The sequence below is a fragment of the Myxocyprinus asiaticus genome, chromosome 39 (genome assembly GCF_019703515.2).
Source record: "Myxocyprinus asiaticus isolate MX2 ecotype Aquarium Trade chromosome 39, UBuf_Myxa_2, whole genome shotgun sequence".
Classification (NCBI taxonomy): Eukaryota; Metazoa; Chordata; class Actinopteri; order Cypriniformes; family Catostomidae; genus Myxocyprinus; species Myxocyprinus asiaticus.
Window position 1 is genome coordinate 19,084,794 of NC_059382.1, and position 16,932 is coordinate 19,101,725.

The following is a 16,932-nucleotide window of genomic DNA, read 5'->3' on the forward strand; positions in this document are numbered from 1 at the left end:
GCAAAAGCATGAGATGACTGTAAGTTCCTCTCTTTCTTTTTAGAACGAACATGCGAGTGTTTTCAAAATCAATATTTTACGATGTGAAAGTATTCCATTTGGAAAAAATTAATACATAACTTTTATTACTGTTTTCATAGATGTTAAAAGCTTCCTATTATCATTTACTAGCGATTCTGAAGCTTTCCTTATATGGCGTTTCTATGGGCGTGGATTATTATAATTATGAATGAACGTGCACACGCCCAGTTTACGAATGTTTGGAATTCACTAACATACACACATTTTACTAACAAATCTCATTGTTCAAACGAAGCACAAACGAAGTGTTTGTGAATCCAGCGGAAAGTTTTCGGGAAGGTTACTTCTAATTTACTCACATATTTACGAAAATTTCATGAATGAGGCCTATTAAACGTATTATTATTATATATATATTATTATTTTGATTATTATATATTGAATTATCTTTTTACAAATCTTTCTTAGCAATCATTGATATACAGTATGTAATTCATTTGATAACTCATTTTTATCGATTGACAGCCATAATATAGATAAAATCCAACATATACTTTATATCCAGGATAAATATGTTAGATCTGCTTGATATACAGTGCTCTTGTAATATTCTTGTAAGACGGGAAATGGCTACATTTCAATTACATAAATATCTGTTAGCTGAGTCCACTGTGTGTTTGTGTTTCTGTGTAGGATGGGATGTGGGTCTGGGACAGGCATGTTTTAACGTTACACAATGCCTCCTATGACACAGCTGGGATGTATGTGTGTGAATTGACTGTCAGTGTCATTCCAGAGCTACAAAAACAGAAGTCTGTACAAATCCATGTGAGAGGTAGGTCAATGCTAGTGATCATCAACCAATATGGGTTTTTTAATGGCCAATGTCAATATTTAGAGAGCAGGGTGGTCGATAGGTCGATGTAATGCTGAGATACGGTATATGATATCACACAATTTAATGTGATAGTAAATGATGTACATAAAATTGCTAAGAATTTAATTAACTTTTATTTTGCAATATATTGACTATTTTTTATTATATTTATATATTTTTCCACATAAAATCTTTTACTTTGTAAAAATAGAAAATAAATCTTTAAAAAATAGGATTTTTCTGTGTGTTTTGGATGGTAGATAGTAGCTTTTCCTGGTTTCTGTTTATCATCCCATTATAGCAATTTGTTCACACATAAAGAAATTGTTAAAACATACAAGGAAGGAAACATAACATCGCACAGAGTAGTCCAGTAACCATGAACGGTATGTGTGCACTTTCAACTGCATTTTCTCAGAAAAAGACAAATTAATTACATACTGTACATTGCACAGTGAATATGGCTTTAATAGTGGCGAATTGTACAGTGCACTTAAAGTGCTTCAAAGTGTGAATTAAAAGTTGCTCTCTCATGGGCATCCAGCAAGAGCAGCAATCTCCTGACCACTTCAAGTTTACACGGCCCAGATCACCACCTGCTTTTGTCAGGGAATGACCTTCACACAACATTCGTGTGTCAGAGGTGTTTTGATCCAGTATAATAAAATACGCGCTTCAGAGGAAGATCAATGAGAACTTCACAGGAACACACACTGGATTTGTGCAAGTTTTGTGAGTTTCTTCAATTAAATCTTTGAAAGATATGCAGTCATTTTGTTTAGACAGAATATGATAAAAATGTTATTAATATTTGCCTTTTATCACTGGACAAGACAGTTAAAGGGTACATAAAACAGATGAGGACAGATAGTGAGAATGAAATGCGTGAGCAGTTTAAACAAGAGCGGTAATTCACTGGTATTATTATAGTAACACGATGGTACGTAACAACAAAACCAACTGTGATTGGCCGTTTACATGTCTCAGATTGCTCTTTCACATGCAACAGGTGATTTTCGGCACTTCACAGCTCTCAAAACTTAACAGCCAAATGGTAAAATTTATTGAAAGATGCAGATATTTTAAAAATGCCAAATATTGGCCAATATTTCAGCCTTGGTGATATATCAGTCGATCACTAGTCAATGCAGCAGTCTTTGTTTGTGTGAGTGTGCTTTCATGTCAAATTAATAACCTTTAAATAAACCCTGTGCCTGCTTTAGGAAAGCCTAATATCAAGGGAATTGCAGTGGGCCTGGTGAATACAGTTGACCGATCTGTAAACCTGACATGCTATGCACAAGGATATCCCATCCCCAACATGAGTTGGGACCTCTCTGACCAACATGTATCCTTGCATCACTCTGCTTCTAACCATTTAGGAATAATCACAGTCCCTCAAAACTGGACATGATTCACCCAAGTAGGTCATGTTCCTGGAAAAACAGACCTATTAACAATCAGATTTTAGCATTAGGGTTAGGACTGGTGTTAGGGGTTCTGCAACTGTCCAAACAACCTGTCATTTCCCTCTGATTTTAAGTGAAGTTTATGGTTATGGTTAGGGTTAGAGATAAGGTCTGCCCTATGTTTAGTTTATGGGAATGTTGGTCCAGTAGCATGTCCTTACATGGGTAAACATTGTGCTTTTATCAACCTTAAAGTAAAAGAAGTTGATAATTTAGTTGATAACAGCCAAGTCAGCAGACATATCATCATGTAGCTTTAGACTGGTTGCCTACTGAAGCTAAGCAAGGCTGAGCCTGGCTAGTTCCTGGATGGGAGACCTTGTAGGGAAAACTAAGGTTGCTGCTGGAAGAAGTGTTAGTGAGGCCAGTAGGGGGTGCTCACCCTGCAGTATGTGTGGGTCCTAATGCCCCAGTATAGTGATAGGCACACTGTACTGTAAAGAGGCACTGTCTTTCAGATGAGACATTAAACCGAGGTCCTGACTCTCTGTGGCCATTACAAATCCCAGGGCACTTCTTGTAAAGAGTAGGGGTGTAACCCCAGTGTCCTGGCCAAATTCACTGATCCTTATCCTTATCAATCATGGCCTCCTAATTATTCCCATCCATTAATTGGCAGTATCACTCTACTCTCTCCTCTCCACTAACAGCTGGTGTGCTGTGAGAGTACTTGTGCACTATATCTGCCATTGCATCAACCAGGTAAATGCTGCACACTGGTGGTGGTTGAGGAGAGTCCCCTGTTCACTATGTAAAGCACTTTGAGTGTAGTGTCAGAAAAGCTCTATATAAATGTAACATTCATTCTATCACTAATAACACTTGAATAGATAGTAATTTTGCTCCACCATTTCATGAAACCTGTCAAATATTGTCTTGCTATGTTTTACCCCAAATAAAAAAATTAAATAAAAAAAAACCCTAACCCATTACATTTTGCCTAAAGAAAATGAAGACCATTAAGGACTGTAACGATACTTTGCAATGTGACATTAAATTCATGACAACCACATTTTTAAACATGTTTTTTTTTTTTATTCTCATTATCAGTGATGATCCTCATTAATTCTCATGACTGGAATGTAATGATTTAAAAATGTAGATCACTATATATTAATAGTAAGACAAATAATACCATAAATACTCATTGTTTATTTTTTCACATTACAATAAAGAGAATGTGATTTATTTTTTCTCATTACAGTGATGAGATCTGGGGGGTTAAGTCAGGTATTATTTTTATAGCGCTTTTCATAATACACATTGTTTAAAAGCAGTTTTACAGAAAATCTGTAATGTCTGTTGTCTTAAGGTCCCCATTGAGCAGTTTTATTGTTAGTTAGTGTAGAAAATAAAAACCAGGCTCAGGCTATGTGCTCAAATGTCATAAAAAAATGTCACAATGCAAAAAAAAAATCTTTATGGTCCTATTACAAACTATATTTTCTTAAAACAGTTTCTTTCAATTTTAGAGTGCATATGACACATAGTCAGTAATCAAGTATGGTACCAATGTTATAGTTTACTTTTTGAGCCTGATTTTATCCATGACAAAATATTATATAGACAGGCCAGTCTGTTCCTATCCTGAATGTGGAGGACCATGAGACAACCAGTGGTGTTGTCAGTATGATCACTGTCAATGCCACTTCAGAGCTCATAGCCAACTGTAACGCCTCGAATGAATTTGGGACAACCTCTGTTTCTCGCAACATTGAAGCCTGTGAGTTTTTGTTGTCAGCCTATATGCTTTCCTCTTTTCTTATTGCAATGATACCGATTTCGAAGATATACATTGGTGTTCAAAAATCCCTTCTAGTCCATTTCTGTTTTCTGTAGAATTTAATAGTCTTTTCAGTTACAATTTATAAGCATAATAACTTGAGTCAATAGTAAAATGGATAAATTCTTAGTATTTGGTATTTCCGCCTTTTTGCTATAATGACAGCATGCACTCCAGCTGGCATGGCTGCCACAGGTTTGTGAAACACCTGACTAAATCTATGAATCTTAAACCTGGCCTTACATTTTACAAAATCAACTAACTTTGTTTATTTCCATGTTTAAAATTAATTTTGAATGCCAGATTTTCAATGTGGACTCAGACTTTTGAACCCCACTGTAGATTTTGATCTCTTTCCATATCATTGAAATAGATTTTGTTTATGATAAAGTAACTGCCCCATTTCTCTTTGTCACCATTTTTTCTCGTGTGTAGTTGCACGAGGAACCACAACTACAACCAATGCTCCCAGCACTAAAGGTAGGTCTCTGAACTACTGTATTTATACTTGCGCAATGAGTAATATATATTATTTTTACAGCAAACTTCTTCAATCAAATTCTACCAGAATACTCACTTGAGATTTTAGAACAGAAGTTTGTGTCTGAGTGCCATATACTGTAAACATGGTTATTTGAGAAGGCAGCCACAATGGTGGATGATGTGGCACTGTATATTTTTTTCCAGTGTTTTCTGTTCAGAGGTACAGAGAAAGGCATTAGTCACTCTGTGTGTTTGAACACAAAGCAAGTTTACTGTAACAGAAGGCGGCGGTTGATGGCAAATGTGCTCTTATGTGGTCTGTGGACTCAGGACACAGGCAGGCTTCACATCAGGCCTGGCAGACTCTGCCTATGACCTCATGGGACCTGAGAGCTTGGCATCAGAGCAGATGAGAAAAAACAGCAAATCTCACTTGGGGATATCAGCTGACAATTCTGCTCCTTTCGTTTTTGGCTATTCTCAAAGCCGTTATCTCTCTCACTGTTTATGCTGGTAGTTAGGAAAATAACCAGAGGTAAAGGGATATTCCCCCCCTTTTAATCACCCCCATGTTGTTACAAACCATCTTTCTTCCATGAAGCACAAAAGGAATTGTTCGACAGAATGCTAGCCTCAATCACCATTCACTTTATTGGATGGAAAAAAGATGCAATAAAAGTGATTGGTGGCTGAAACTAACATGCTGCCTAACTTCTCCTTTTGTGTTCCACAGAAGAAAGAAAGTAAAACAGCTTTAGAAAAGCATAAGGGTGAGTACATGATGACAGAACTTTTATTTTTGTGTAAACGATCCATTTAAAGCTCTCAAACAAAATAAGCTTGTCTGTGTAAAGGACAGATTATGGCCAAATGAGGCCCTCTCTTGTCACAATTGCAAGATGGAATACCCAATTAAAACTTCGAAAAATGTCACAATTTGCGAGTCGCAAGGTTGCAGTTACGAAAATGAACACACCATGTTCGTAATACATTCGAAAAGAGTAAAAATTAACCATGTACAGCATCAAAGCTGCAATAAGTTGTTCAGGGGGCAGAGTTATTAGTGTTGAGGAGAGGCCAGGGACAGATGGCATTTCAAATTGTTTCCTTGGTGGGCCACTCTTTCAGTTTTCTCTCATTTCGAGGCCCCTGATTCAGTAAGTTTATGCACAGTTATTTTCGACATAATCAGGTTTTTGCATGGTCAAGCTAAAGTCTTCATCTGTCTATCCAAGTATACATGACACAATGCTATATGTAATCAAAAAGTTGAGGTTCCACCTGCACTGCGGACATGACATTTGCAGTATTTCACTTCTCGTAGAAAGTACTCATTACCTGTAGCTATAGCAAACCATTTGTATGCAAAATCATAAACTCCTCCAGATAAGAGTCCAGACTCGTCAAAACAAGTTTCTTTCCCAATTTAGATCGGGAAATGAACTGACATGATAAAAATGGGACATGAGAAAAGGAAAAACCATCCAGAATGCTTTGAAACAGCAGACTTTGACCTCTGAAACATTGGTATGAAATCCACTAAGGTTTCACAATTGATTGTCGATTACTAAACTGCAAAAGGCTGAATTTGAAAATATAGTCTGCATTCACTGCTTCAGTCAGTGCTGCGCAAGCGAGCAGCGCTCTCTAGTTGGCTCTGCAGCACACGCTGAGCAATGCAGCAATATTAAATGATAGCCTAAATGTTTGGCATATTACAATCAAACTGCAATGTTTGTAAAAATAATCCCTTTTTAAATGTTGACAATGCAGTAAGCTTGAAACAAGTTACAGATCACAGCAATTGTCAGCAATCTATCCTAATCATTAAGGTAAAACAACGGGCAGTGAATGTTTGATTCTCTTATTGATATCCATATGTTTTGATATGAAGCATCCGTAACTGTCATGTCCGTAACTTAATTATGGGCATTTTAAGTAAAGAAGGGAGGCAATTTGTTCATCATACTTTATTTGCGAACAACACTGAGGCCAGTTATTATCCCATTAAGGTGCAAACATGCTGGAGGAAGTTGAACTACAGTCACATTATCTAGGTCTGTTAATCTTGTAAGGCGGTGTACCAAGTGTCTTAATTCAGAGGGCACTCACTAAGGAGGCAGAGAGCCTTTGCGAGAACAGACACATGGACCCTATCACACTGTTAACATCCCCACCTGAAATAACACCCTACACTGCGAGGATCATAAAGCTCCCTCTTCATTGTTGCATCCCTACATCTGTTCCTCTCCCCTCTCTCCCTCCTCTTTCTTCTAGCACAGAAACTCACTTAAATTCTGTATGTACAAAAGTATCTCATCCTATGTAAGCAAAGAATGTAACTGTATATGTTTAGTATCATTTAAAAGGTCTCAGTGTGACTGATGCAAAGGTCTCATTTCCCACAGCAGCAGACTTAGTCATAACAAAGATTTGGTATTTAGAGAAATTATGTCTCTGCTTTTGGGGTGTCTTCCAGGGTTCTTCAATGTCTCTGGACTCATTAGGGTCACCTCCTGAGTCACTGAACTCTATTCAGTTCCAAAATCCTGTTGTCAACCAATCGATTATGTTTATTCTGTCTGGATACTTAAGGGGAACTCGCAAGAGGCTCGGGGGAATTTTGTAACCAGATGAACCCCAGGGTGTTATGTTATAGACACACAACACCATGTCTTATTATAAAAGTCAGGTATGCATCTCTTACTCTAAAGATTCACCTTTGAGCATTGGATGTTTTGGATTGATTATTTCTGAATTAATTAATTATGTAATTGGCATGATACACATTTACCTGACTAATAAATTGTTAAACTTGATTCTATTCAAGGGCTTGGGTAGCTCAGCGAGTACTGACGCTGACTACCACCCTTGGAGTCGTGAGTTCGAATCCAGGGTGTGCTGAGTGACTCCAGCCAGGTCTCTTAAGCAACCAAATTGGCCCGGTTGCTAGGGAGGGTAGAGTCAAATGAGGTAACCTCCTCGTGGTTGTGATTAGTGGTTCTCGCTCTTAATGGGGTGTGTGGTAAATTGTGTGTGGATTGCGGAGAGTAGCATGAGCCTCCACATGCTGTGAGCCTCCGCGGTGTCATGCACAATGATCCACGTGATAAGAAGTGTGGATTGACTGTCTCAGAAGCGGAGACAACTGAGACTTGGGCATTCCAAATTGGAATATCACAACTTTGATAGGCAGTTTTTATCGAAAATATAATTTGAAGTTTACTTTATGTATTATTTGATATCTTACAGATCCCTACCTTTCACTTAATATGTATATTTATTAATTTGTTGCATTTTTAAACACTTTGATTGGCAGTTTAACATTGTGACTCTTGCTGAGGACAGGTTATATTCATGTGCTTCCAAGTATAGAGCATGCATTTTAAAAAAATCTAAGTGGTTTCAGTGGTTACTACTTATAGTAACAAGTGTTATCTAACAAGGAAAGTGAAAGAGAATTAGAGATAAAGAAATGTATGAATCTAACAACTGTGTGTGTGTAGTAACCCAAATCCTTTTTGTCTCAGCATCAGGAATAACCGTATCACCAAAAAAACGACAGAAAGGTTTGTATTGCAGCTTTGCATCTGTGTCTATGCCTAAAGCCAGTTGCACACTGTGAAACTTTCAAATTGTGCAGTATGACCCAGAAGAGATTTGGGTCTCAATTGACATTTCAATAGATGTAGATGAAAATGGGAAAATTGTTTTTTGTTCATTAGACATGCAGTACAAAACATAGTCTTTAACGGTTCCTGAAATTTGTCCCAGCAAAATAGTAGCCAAAATCTTAGTGTGCACCCGGCTTTAGGCCAACACCAGTCAGACTGCATTCCCTCCAACACTGCACTGCTGGCCTAACTCACATCAACACCCGTCCACAGGCTACGCATGCAGCTTTGCTGTGTAAAAGCCATCATTTTAATGTTAACCTTCACATGTTTCCATAACAAAATTTGGATTGAACTGAAGAACCAACAATGACCATTTAAGAATGTTTTGTTTTTTATGAATACAATGGTGGCATTTACCTCTTGTTTGCTTTATAGAATTGACTATCCCAGAATGCTTTGCTCTCATGATCATCACCCATTGAAAGATCTTGCCTCCACACCATTCACCTGACCATGCGTCATCTCTGCTTGTTGCTCTCTGCCCAGCGCACCATTTACTCAGAATACACTTTACTGACAGCCCTATTGAAAATTAAAGGTATAGATCACCAAAAAATGTAAATCAAACCCACATGACTTTCTTCTGTGGAACAAAAAAGGGAGCTGTTAGGCAGTGTTATCTTCAGTCGCCATTAATTTCATTATAGCTTTTTTTTCATACATGGATAGTAAATAGTGACTGTGGGTGTTATTCTGCCAGAATTGTAATGTTCTGGTGAACTATCCTTTTAAAGTTAAAAAGCTACATCTATTAAAGGTAGTGGTAAAAGGTAGGTTAAACCTAAAATACTGTATGTTGGTACGGTTTAACTTTGACAGGTAGAATAAAAGCTCAAGTCAAAGGCTGAAGTAGATTAACTTCAGCTTGCATTTCCCTTTTGCTCCCCCAGGTGGCAGTGGAGTCGTCATAGCTGTCGTTATCATCTGTCTCCTCCTGCTAGCTATTCTTGGCGGTGTGCTCTACTTCCTCTACAAGAAAGGAAGACTTCCATGTGGGCGCTCAGGAAAGCAGGATTTGTATGTGTTTTTGTACATGGAAAGATTATGTTGAGCCCATTTGATTACTTGACCAGCGCAGTCTTCTTTCCTGTCTTAAAGTATTTGCAATCGAAAGTTTTGGAAGTTTTGGGCGTGGATTTTTTTTTTTTTTTTAAGTAGCCAATATGCTTTGATTGAGTGCTTCTCAATCAGAAGGCTGCAGCCTAGTTAGGTTGTGTCCTTCCTAGACCAGTCTTTTCTGAGTCTGTATGCTAGGTGGCTCCTTAGCATTCAGTGCTAGAATGAGATGGTCTACTCTAGTAAGTGCGCATGGCTACGTTATAAAGGTTTCCGTCTCCGTGGTCACGGCTCGAAAACTTTGAAGAGAGAACAAGCAGTATCGATGATGACAGATGTGGAAATTATGTTGATCCTCTATAGGTTCTTTGTAGATATGGAGGAAGAAACCAGGACAGTGCACAGTTGTGCAATAGCACACAGAAGGACTCATTTCCCACAATTTTTCTTTTTATAAATTGGGACATGTGCAAGGGATTGTGGGTGATTGAAGGCCGCGAAGGATGCACTTGATGCATCCTCCAAAATATGGCAAACAAAGGCTGTGAAACAAGGCTGCCTTCTAAGAGTTCTCAAAATTGAGACGGCCTTCGATGGTTCTTGATGACGTGACAGCCGAGATTTCCAGCCTAAATGCTGCAGCCTTTCAATTGAGAAGCACCATGTCACAACCATGAAACATAATTTGTTGTTTTAAAGGGGAAGGGACATTCTCATTCTATAGAGCATTTGAGTAGACAAAAGTCTTTGTAGTACAAGATAAGTCATCAATATTTTTAGTTTGTTTTTCAGTAAGATAAAGACTTAAATACATCTGCTAAAGGTTAATTTTGTCAACCTTTAGGATTAAACTAGCATGATAGCATGAATACTAAATGGCTTCAAAGCTAGTAAACATGGACTTAAATCTAAAAAACTTTTTTTTTCTTTGTAGGGAGTGCCCTGAACCGGCCCAGTAAAAGCTCAGTTCAACAACTCCTACTATACCCAAAAAAAAAAAAAAAAAAAAAAAGATTTTTGAAAAACATGTTCCAAAAACAAGTACAAAACTTGTCATAATTACTAGAAATTAAGTTGACAAAAAGATCTAATGCAATACCTTGTGAAAATATAAGCATAATAAGAGATTTATAAATTGGGTGGGTTATTTTTGACCGGGAAGAGAAAAATTGGTAGAACAAACGAACAACAAATTGACTTCTCTAAACTGTACATAAAAGCTGGAGTTTAGTTAAATGTGTAATAAATTAATAACCACTTATTATAAATTAAAAAACACAATAACCACTACACAAAATGGGTGTCGTTCAAAAGCTTAAAGTCTGGTCTTTACAATGCATATAACTGATGCAACCAGTTCTGAAACACAACTTTTTAATTTGCTTAAATATTAGAACTTTTCCATTTTCATATATTGCAAATTTGTAATCATATTCAAAATTGGTAAAATAATCAAAATGATATAGCAATGTGATATTGTTGGGAAAGTCTCAATTAGTTGAATATAATTGTACTACATGGGTTCCCACGGGGTCCTGGAAAACCTGGAATTTTGCAATGCAGTTTTCTAGTCATGGAAAATTAGAAAAATACCTAAATGTTCTGGAAAATATTTTAGTATAATAAAACGGTTTGACTGTGTTGCTAGCAAGGTTTTAGTTACATGTACATAAGTAACTATCGGGACTCGGAATAGGAGTCAAATACACAAATTTGTATCGTTGTCACTACCGGCTGCTAAGCATTGTGAAACAACAGGCTTGTTTGAGATGCCAAACACCTCGGCTTGAAAATAGGTGAGAGTAGACAGCTGCCGTCCAGGGAGGAGTGAAATACGTGCTGTCAAGTCAGACAATTCTCACTTATCATGGATCAGATACCTACGAGTTCAAAGGCAGATATCGCGGGATTTACGTTCATGAGCTGTTGCTGATAAAGTGGAAATAATTTAAATTATGTTGGTTTAAAATTAAAATAAATATAATGAAAAAGACATTCAATATACCTGTTATTTAATTTCACCAACAAGACATGTCTTTCCATCCATTTTTAGTTTAATAAAGACACGTATTTGAGATATTTCAGAAAAATGATAAAATCACATATCCCATTCAGAGATCACACTGTCAGAGTGTTGGGAATATTCACAGATCATTTCTACACATAAAACATGATATTAAAGATAAAAAATCAAAAATGTATTGGAAGAGAACGAAACAGCACAGTTGTTTAATCCAATGAGCATTAAGCTGTGTCGTCAGCAAATAGTTTTTCCATCATGCTTGCAGTTTGCGCAGCTGGAAAAATATAATTGCGCGTGCCTTCTTTTTTGGCATACGTGACCATGACATCACAGCAAGTCGGACAGATTTCTAACCGGTATGCACCTGCCGCTGATCACCGGTGATCGGTTCTGCACAGAACTTGCTCATCTCAAACAAGCCTTACGTCAATGGTTAAGGGTGCTTACACGAGACTTCTATCTCTGCAGAACAAAAATAGGCTTTACCCAATCAGTGGGCGTTTTCAAACCATTGAGATTCCCTTTCATTGGTTGGTTTAAAAATGCCCATCCTGTTTGGAAACGGCCACAGATTTGAAAACACCCATTACTGTTCTGCAGAGACCTATTCTTTGCTTACACCCTTGTGATTGATTACAGCTGCGGCCAATCGTGTGCTTGGCAATCGCGGCGCAACCGAGGCAGGTTGCTTGATTGGTTACTGCTACAGCCAATCGCGTGTTTGGCTACAGCAGAGCATGCACAGTGAGAAGCGACACTCATGAAACTTCTCATACATAAACAAACTGAATGACCTGGAACATGCACCGACAGACTGAATGAGAGTGGCATGTTGTTCATTTACTTCAGCATTGGCATGTGAGTCCACCTTGTTCATCACGGAGAGAAAAGGGCGGAAGAGCTATTAATGCGTAAAAGTGACTGATGTTTGTACACGTTGAGTGCCTTCACATGACTCGTGCCGGTGCTGTCGAATATATTGAAGTCTATGAAGTGACGTGTCAGTGCAACCATCAAAGAGTTTTTCACACGTTTTTGCCTCACGAATGATGTCTTTGAGAGTACAAAGCTACAATAAATATTTTAAAACTGTCCAAAGTTTTGAAGAGATAGTGAATGTCTCACAATTTATTTGAATTATTATCTTATCGTTTCCGAGTATCCAGAGACCCCAGTTATTGAACTACAGTAATTACATTCACCAAAAAAAAAAAATAAATAAATTCTAAGACCTCAGCATAAACGAGTCCTCTTTTTACTTTCTGCTGTCAAAGCAATTGCCAGGTTTTCTCTATAAAATACATGTTTTCACTGTTTATTTTGCACACCTCCCACTTTCTCTTTCTGCAGTGCTTGTCATGTGGAGGGCAAAGCGCTGCTTGACGCTGGTGTTGAGTGAGCGTTGATGCCTCGACTCAACTCATGTGAAATGTGCTTTACAATCACGAAAGGACATAATTGAAACTCATAATTATTATTATTAGGCTATTACTGTTGTCTTTTCATATAAAAGTCATGCTCAGCAGTTTAAATTCTGTAGGAAAATGATACAGCACATCTGCTTTGTTCTTATAATGCTTAAACATTCTACTGAAGTCAGTAGATTTGACATGCAAATTTTAATGGAGAAGGTAAAGATGTAATTGATGCTCATTAATATTATTAGATTATTAATGTTCTTTTTGGATGAAACGTCATGCATAGATCTGCTTTGTCCTTATAATGCTTAAACACTATAATGTCTCTTGGCAGATTTCAGTCGTGAACATCTCAAAATGATTCAGTGACTCACTTATTGCACATAAGACACTCATTTGTCAACATCTGTTGGCATCTCCAGAAGGGGGTCACTGAACTAATCAATTAATGAAACTGAACATATTTGTGAAACAGAAGCAAGCCACACCAAAATACCCTTTATTTGTGCAGCTAATTCTGCACAATTGTGCAGATTATTTGCTATACTTGAATCATTAAAATAGCTTAAGTTGGTGCTTTTAGCTTATTCTTTAAACAAATAACCCCGGAAAATATGTTCGTGAATCAGTGAGTCTCAACTTTTTCGCCCCTCATGAGTTTGCATCCCTGTGCGTTATAAACTTTAGACAATGATGACAGTTGGACCACAGATTTTTTTTTAATTAATTCACACTGTGTTGGTTGTGTGGTGATTCGGCATTAATACCTCGGGATGTGAATACATTTTTAATAATTCAACAATCGGAGTCGGCTTATACCACGGTTACCACATGTAGTATGCGGAAAACACAGAATCTAGTTATAAAAATGTCATTAGCAATAAAAAGTAGAATGTCATGGAATATGACATATTTGGATGAAAATTTATGTTTGAATGTACAATTAATCAAATTAAAATTGTAAGATGTCCTAGTGTGATAATTAAACTAAAAAAGTCTCTGATTTAATTTAATAAATAAATTAAGTGATGTGCGCTTCAAAATGAATGCGTAGAGATGCTCATACAATGCAAACACCTAATCATGATCGTCATGCGCGCTTGTGTGTGTAAAATGACAGAGAGCACTCTGAAGTGGACAGCACATACAGACTATGTATTTTATTTATTTTTTTACTGAATTACAGCTTTACAGGGATTAATAAATCACACTGGGCCATGGAGCATACTGCTTATCTGAAGGTGAGAAACTAACTTCAAAAACAAACAGAAACGGCAATATAAAAGCTTGATTTAAATTGACGCATGTGTTTTTGCTTAAATATTACACTTGTTGGTGCTTAAAATGTCCTGGAAAATCGTGCCTTGAAAAGAGTGGGAACCCTGTACATATTTGTTTGACTTAAAGACTAAACTGCAGTGAGTATTATGTGTGTGAAATCCATACAGATACACATGTACTGTATTCTGTAATAAACAGATTGAGGCTTTTTGTCATGTTTTGGCTTATTACTTCAAGAAAAATAAACATAATATGGAAAATGGCATAATTTACTGCTGGTAATCCTGATTCAAACAAGCCCAAACACAGCGTAATATGATGTGTTGGCCTTTAAATATTCCTCAAAGAGTGTCATGACACGCTAATGTAGCTAAAAACATTCTTTCACACTTTGAAAACACGATGAAACACTGAAACAAGATCGTTAAGGTCCGAGAACTTTGTGTGTGTGTATGCACATATGTGCTCATCCTTTGGTTGGACCTGCTCCTGAATGCTCAATTTTTCTCTCTTTTGCAATCTCACCATTCATTTCTAATGGCCGGCCATTTTGACCCGTGAACAACACAGGTGTAACAAAATTAAATAAAACCAATAACATTTTTAGAGAATTATCAAAATTTCTTTTGTGTGTTCATATGCCATTTATGAACAAAGTCGTGATTTAAACCCAATCGGATGTTACTTTCAAATCCTAAAAAAACGTTAATACTCGTATCCAGTATTCAGTCACTAAAAGCTAGATATACAATATTCAAATATTTGCACCAAAATAAATAAATAAATAAATAAATAAAAATAATAATAATAATTAAAAAAAAACACATTAATGCCTGTTTCTTTTCTCTCCAGCACAAAGGAAAAGGCCAGTAAGGATGACATTATAATGGAGATGAAGAGTGGCAAATCTGAAGAGGCAGTGCTTTTACAGGGAGTCAATGGGGACCAAAAAACACCCACTGAACAGGTTATGCCTCCCATGTTTTCTAAATGTTGTAGATTACCATTATTATATAGCTCTTTTAAAGTTCACTGAGAAGTAAACTCACATTTAATGTTTAACATTACAAGAAAAAGGAGACCCAAGATTTGTTATGCTATCGCTAACTGTGCAATGAAAAACTGATGCCGTTTTTTCCTGGTTAGTGTGATGAAGACTGAAAACTACATGGACATGCGGAGAGGACAGTGGCCTGTGTCCTACGGTCTCAGGGTGGAATCCCCATACCAGAGTGCTTAAAGACTTTCTCACATGATGTCACCTGAATTCAGCTTATGTTTTGTATTTGACTTACTATAATGTGATTCCATACAACATCATCAAAAAGAGATAGTCTTATATAACATCATCAAAAAAACAATAAGCTCATTGGACAACCTCTCTCCAGTATTTACAATGTACATATGACGTACTGTATATACTTAGTTATTTAAAATGACAGCATTTAAAGGTTGTGCTTGAATATATTTTTGCTGTCAATGCAAGTTTTTTTTTTTTTTTTTTTTTACTTTGTTGAGGGTCATTTTATAAGTGCCTAAATCATTATGTGCTATTTCACATGTCTGTTTTGAACCTGCTCTCACCTCTGCCATATAGTCCATGCACTGAACCACTTAGAACTGTTACCACTGCAGCACCACTGTAAGCATTTGCTCTGTCCTCTGTTCCCAGTGATTAAGCCAACTTGAGGGCATCTTCCGTACAAATAAATTAGTCAGGGAAAGTCTCTGACATCATCAATCTTTTTTCCCCCAAATATGCAGAATGTTGGGCTTTTATATTTTAATTAGCTATATCAAATCGAGTTCCTTCCGAAAGCCACTGAATGTCCACTGGGAGAGTTCAGTCAGTTCTGCAGCTTCTCAGATGATCTCAAGGCTGATGTCTATTGCCTTTTTTTTTTTTTTTTACTGCCATGACCTGCTGTCCTCATCTTGTACTGAATGTAAATAGTGAGGAATTGTATGACCAACCTCTCCATTTTTAAGCTTTTAGAGTCAACATGCATGTTGAAATGCATGTGCAAGGGTTTGTTCATGTACAGAATATTACATACAGGGTCTTATCTCTTTTTTGAACTTTTTGTCTGACTTAAAAGCAGAAAGTTGAACAGCAAAAATATCTTGGTTATTCCTTTTACACCATTTAGTTGTCATGCATTTAAATATATTCCCTCCCCCCTCTCAGAATACTTATGGTAAACTCTGCCCTCAGTCCATGGTTTAATATATATATATATATATATATATATATTCACCAGTGTTATACGCTTCTTGCTTTGTGTCAGTGGTATTTTTGTTAATGCCTGTTTTTTTTTTAATTGTCCTGTATTTCTATTTAAAAGGTCTGGTATATATATATATATATAAATTTTGATGTTTATTCTATTCAATAGTTGGAAATATTTATAACTTTTTTCTCTTTTGTTCTGTTCCCGCAAGAAAACACCTTTTGACAAATGGAGCAGCTCATCGTCACAGGCACAGCATATTCATCTTCTGTTTATCGCAACAGTGGGCTTCTATAGGTCAAGATGGATTTTATCCCAGTTTTATCTAGTGACTCTGGTGACCTGCGTCTCTCAGTCATAATCCGATATCCATGGAGTAATGATGGGAAAATTAAGCTTTCTGAAGCAATAGGGCTTTCATTACAAACGGATAGACCTTTAGGGGCAAAAACACTATATATTCAGAACAATGTCTATATATTATCAGACATTAAATATTTAATATAAAAAAAGAATTCAACAGCAAAGAGCAGCATTTGTTCATTTAAAATTGCCCTCTAAAACTCCACCCCCACTTTTCTCGAGTATGCGCGTTGTAGCGCGCCACTTGAAT

The 16,932-nt window shown here is 36.9% G+C and overlaps 1 protein-coding gene across 3 annotated transcripts in view; it reads left to right on the forward strand.

The window, feature by feature from the left end:
• The window catches only part of LOC127430238 (cell surface glycoprotein MUC18-like), a 70,624-nt gene extending 54,148 nt beyond the window's left edge, over positions 1 to 16,476 (forward strand). For 2 of the 3 annotated variants that reach the window (XM_051679884.1, XM_051679886.1), the window contains 8 exons: positions 715 to 856; positions 2,122 to 2,246; positions 3,934 to 4,090; positions 4,586 to 4,630; positions 8,164 to 8,202; positions 9,201 to 9,327; positions 14,941 to 15,055; positions 15,235 to 16,476. In XM_051679884.1, the coding sequence (XP_051535844.1) occupies positions 715 to 856; positions 2,122 to 2,246; positions 3,934 to 4,090; positions 4,586 to 4,630; positions 8,164 to 8,202; positions 9,201 to 9,327; positions 14,941 to 15,055; positions 15,235 to 15,249 (765 nt within the window). In that variant the 3' untranslated portion in view covers positions 15,250 to 16,476. The remainder of the gene's footprint in view (positions 1 to 714; positions 857 to 2,121; positions 2,247 to 3,933; positions 4,091 to 4,585; positions 4,631 to 8,163; positions 8,203 to 9,200; positions 9,328 to 14,940; positions 15,056 to 15,234) is intronic. The other variant, XM_051679885.1, reaches the window with a different exon arrangement.
• Positions 16,477 to 16,932: the final 456 nt, after the last annotated feature.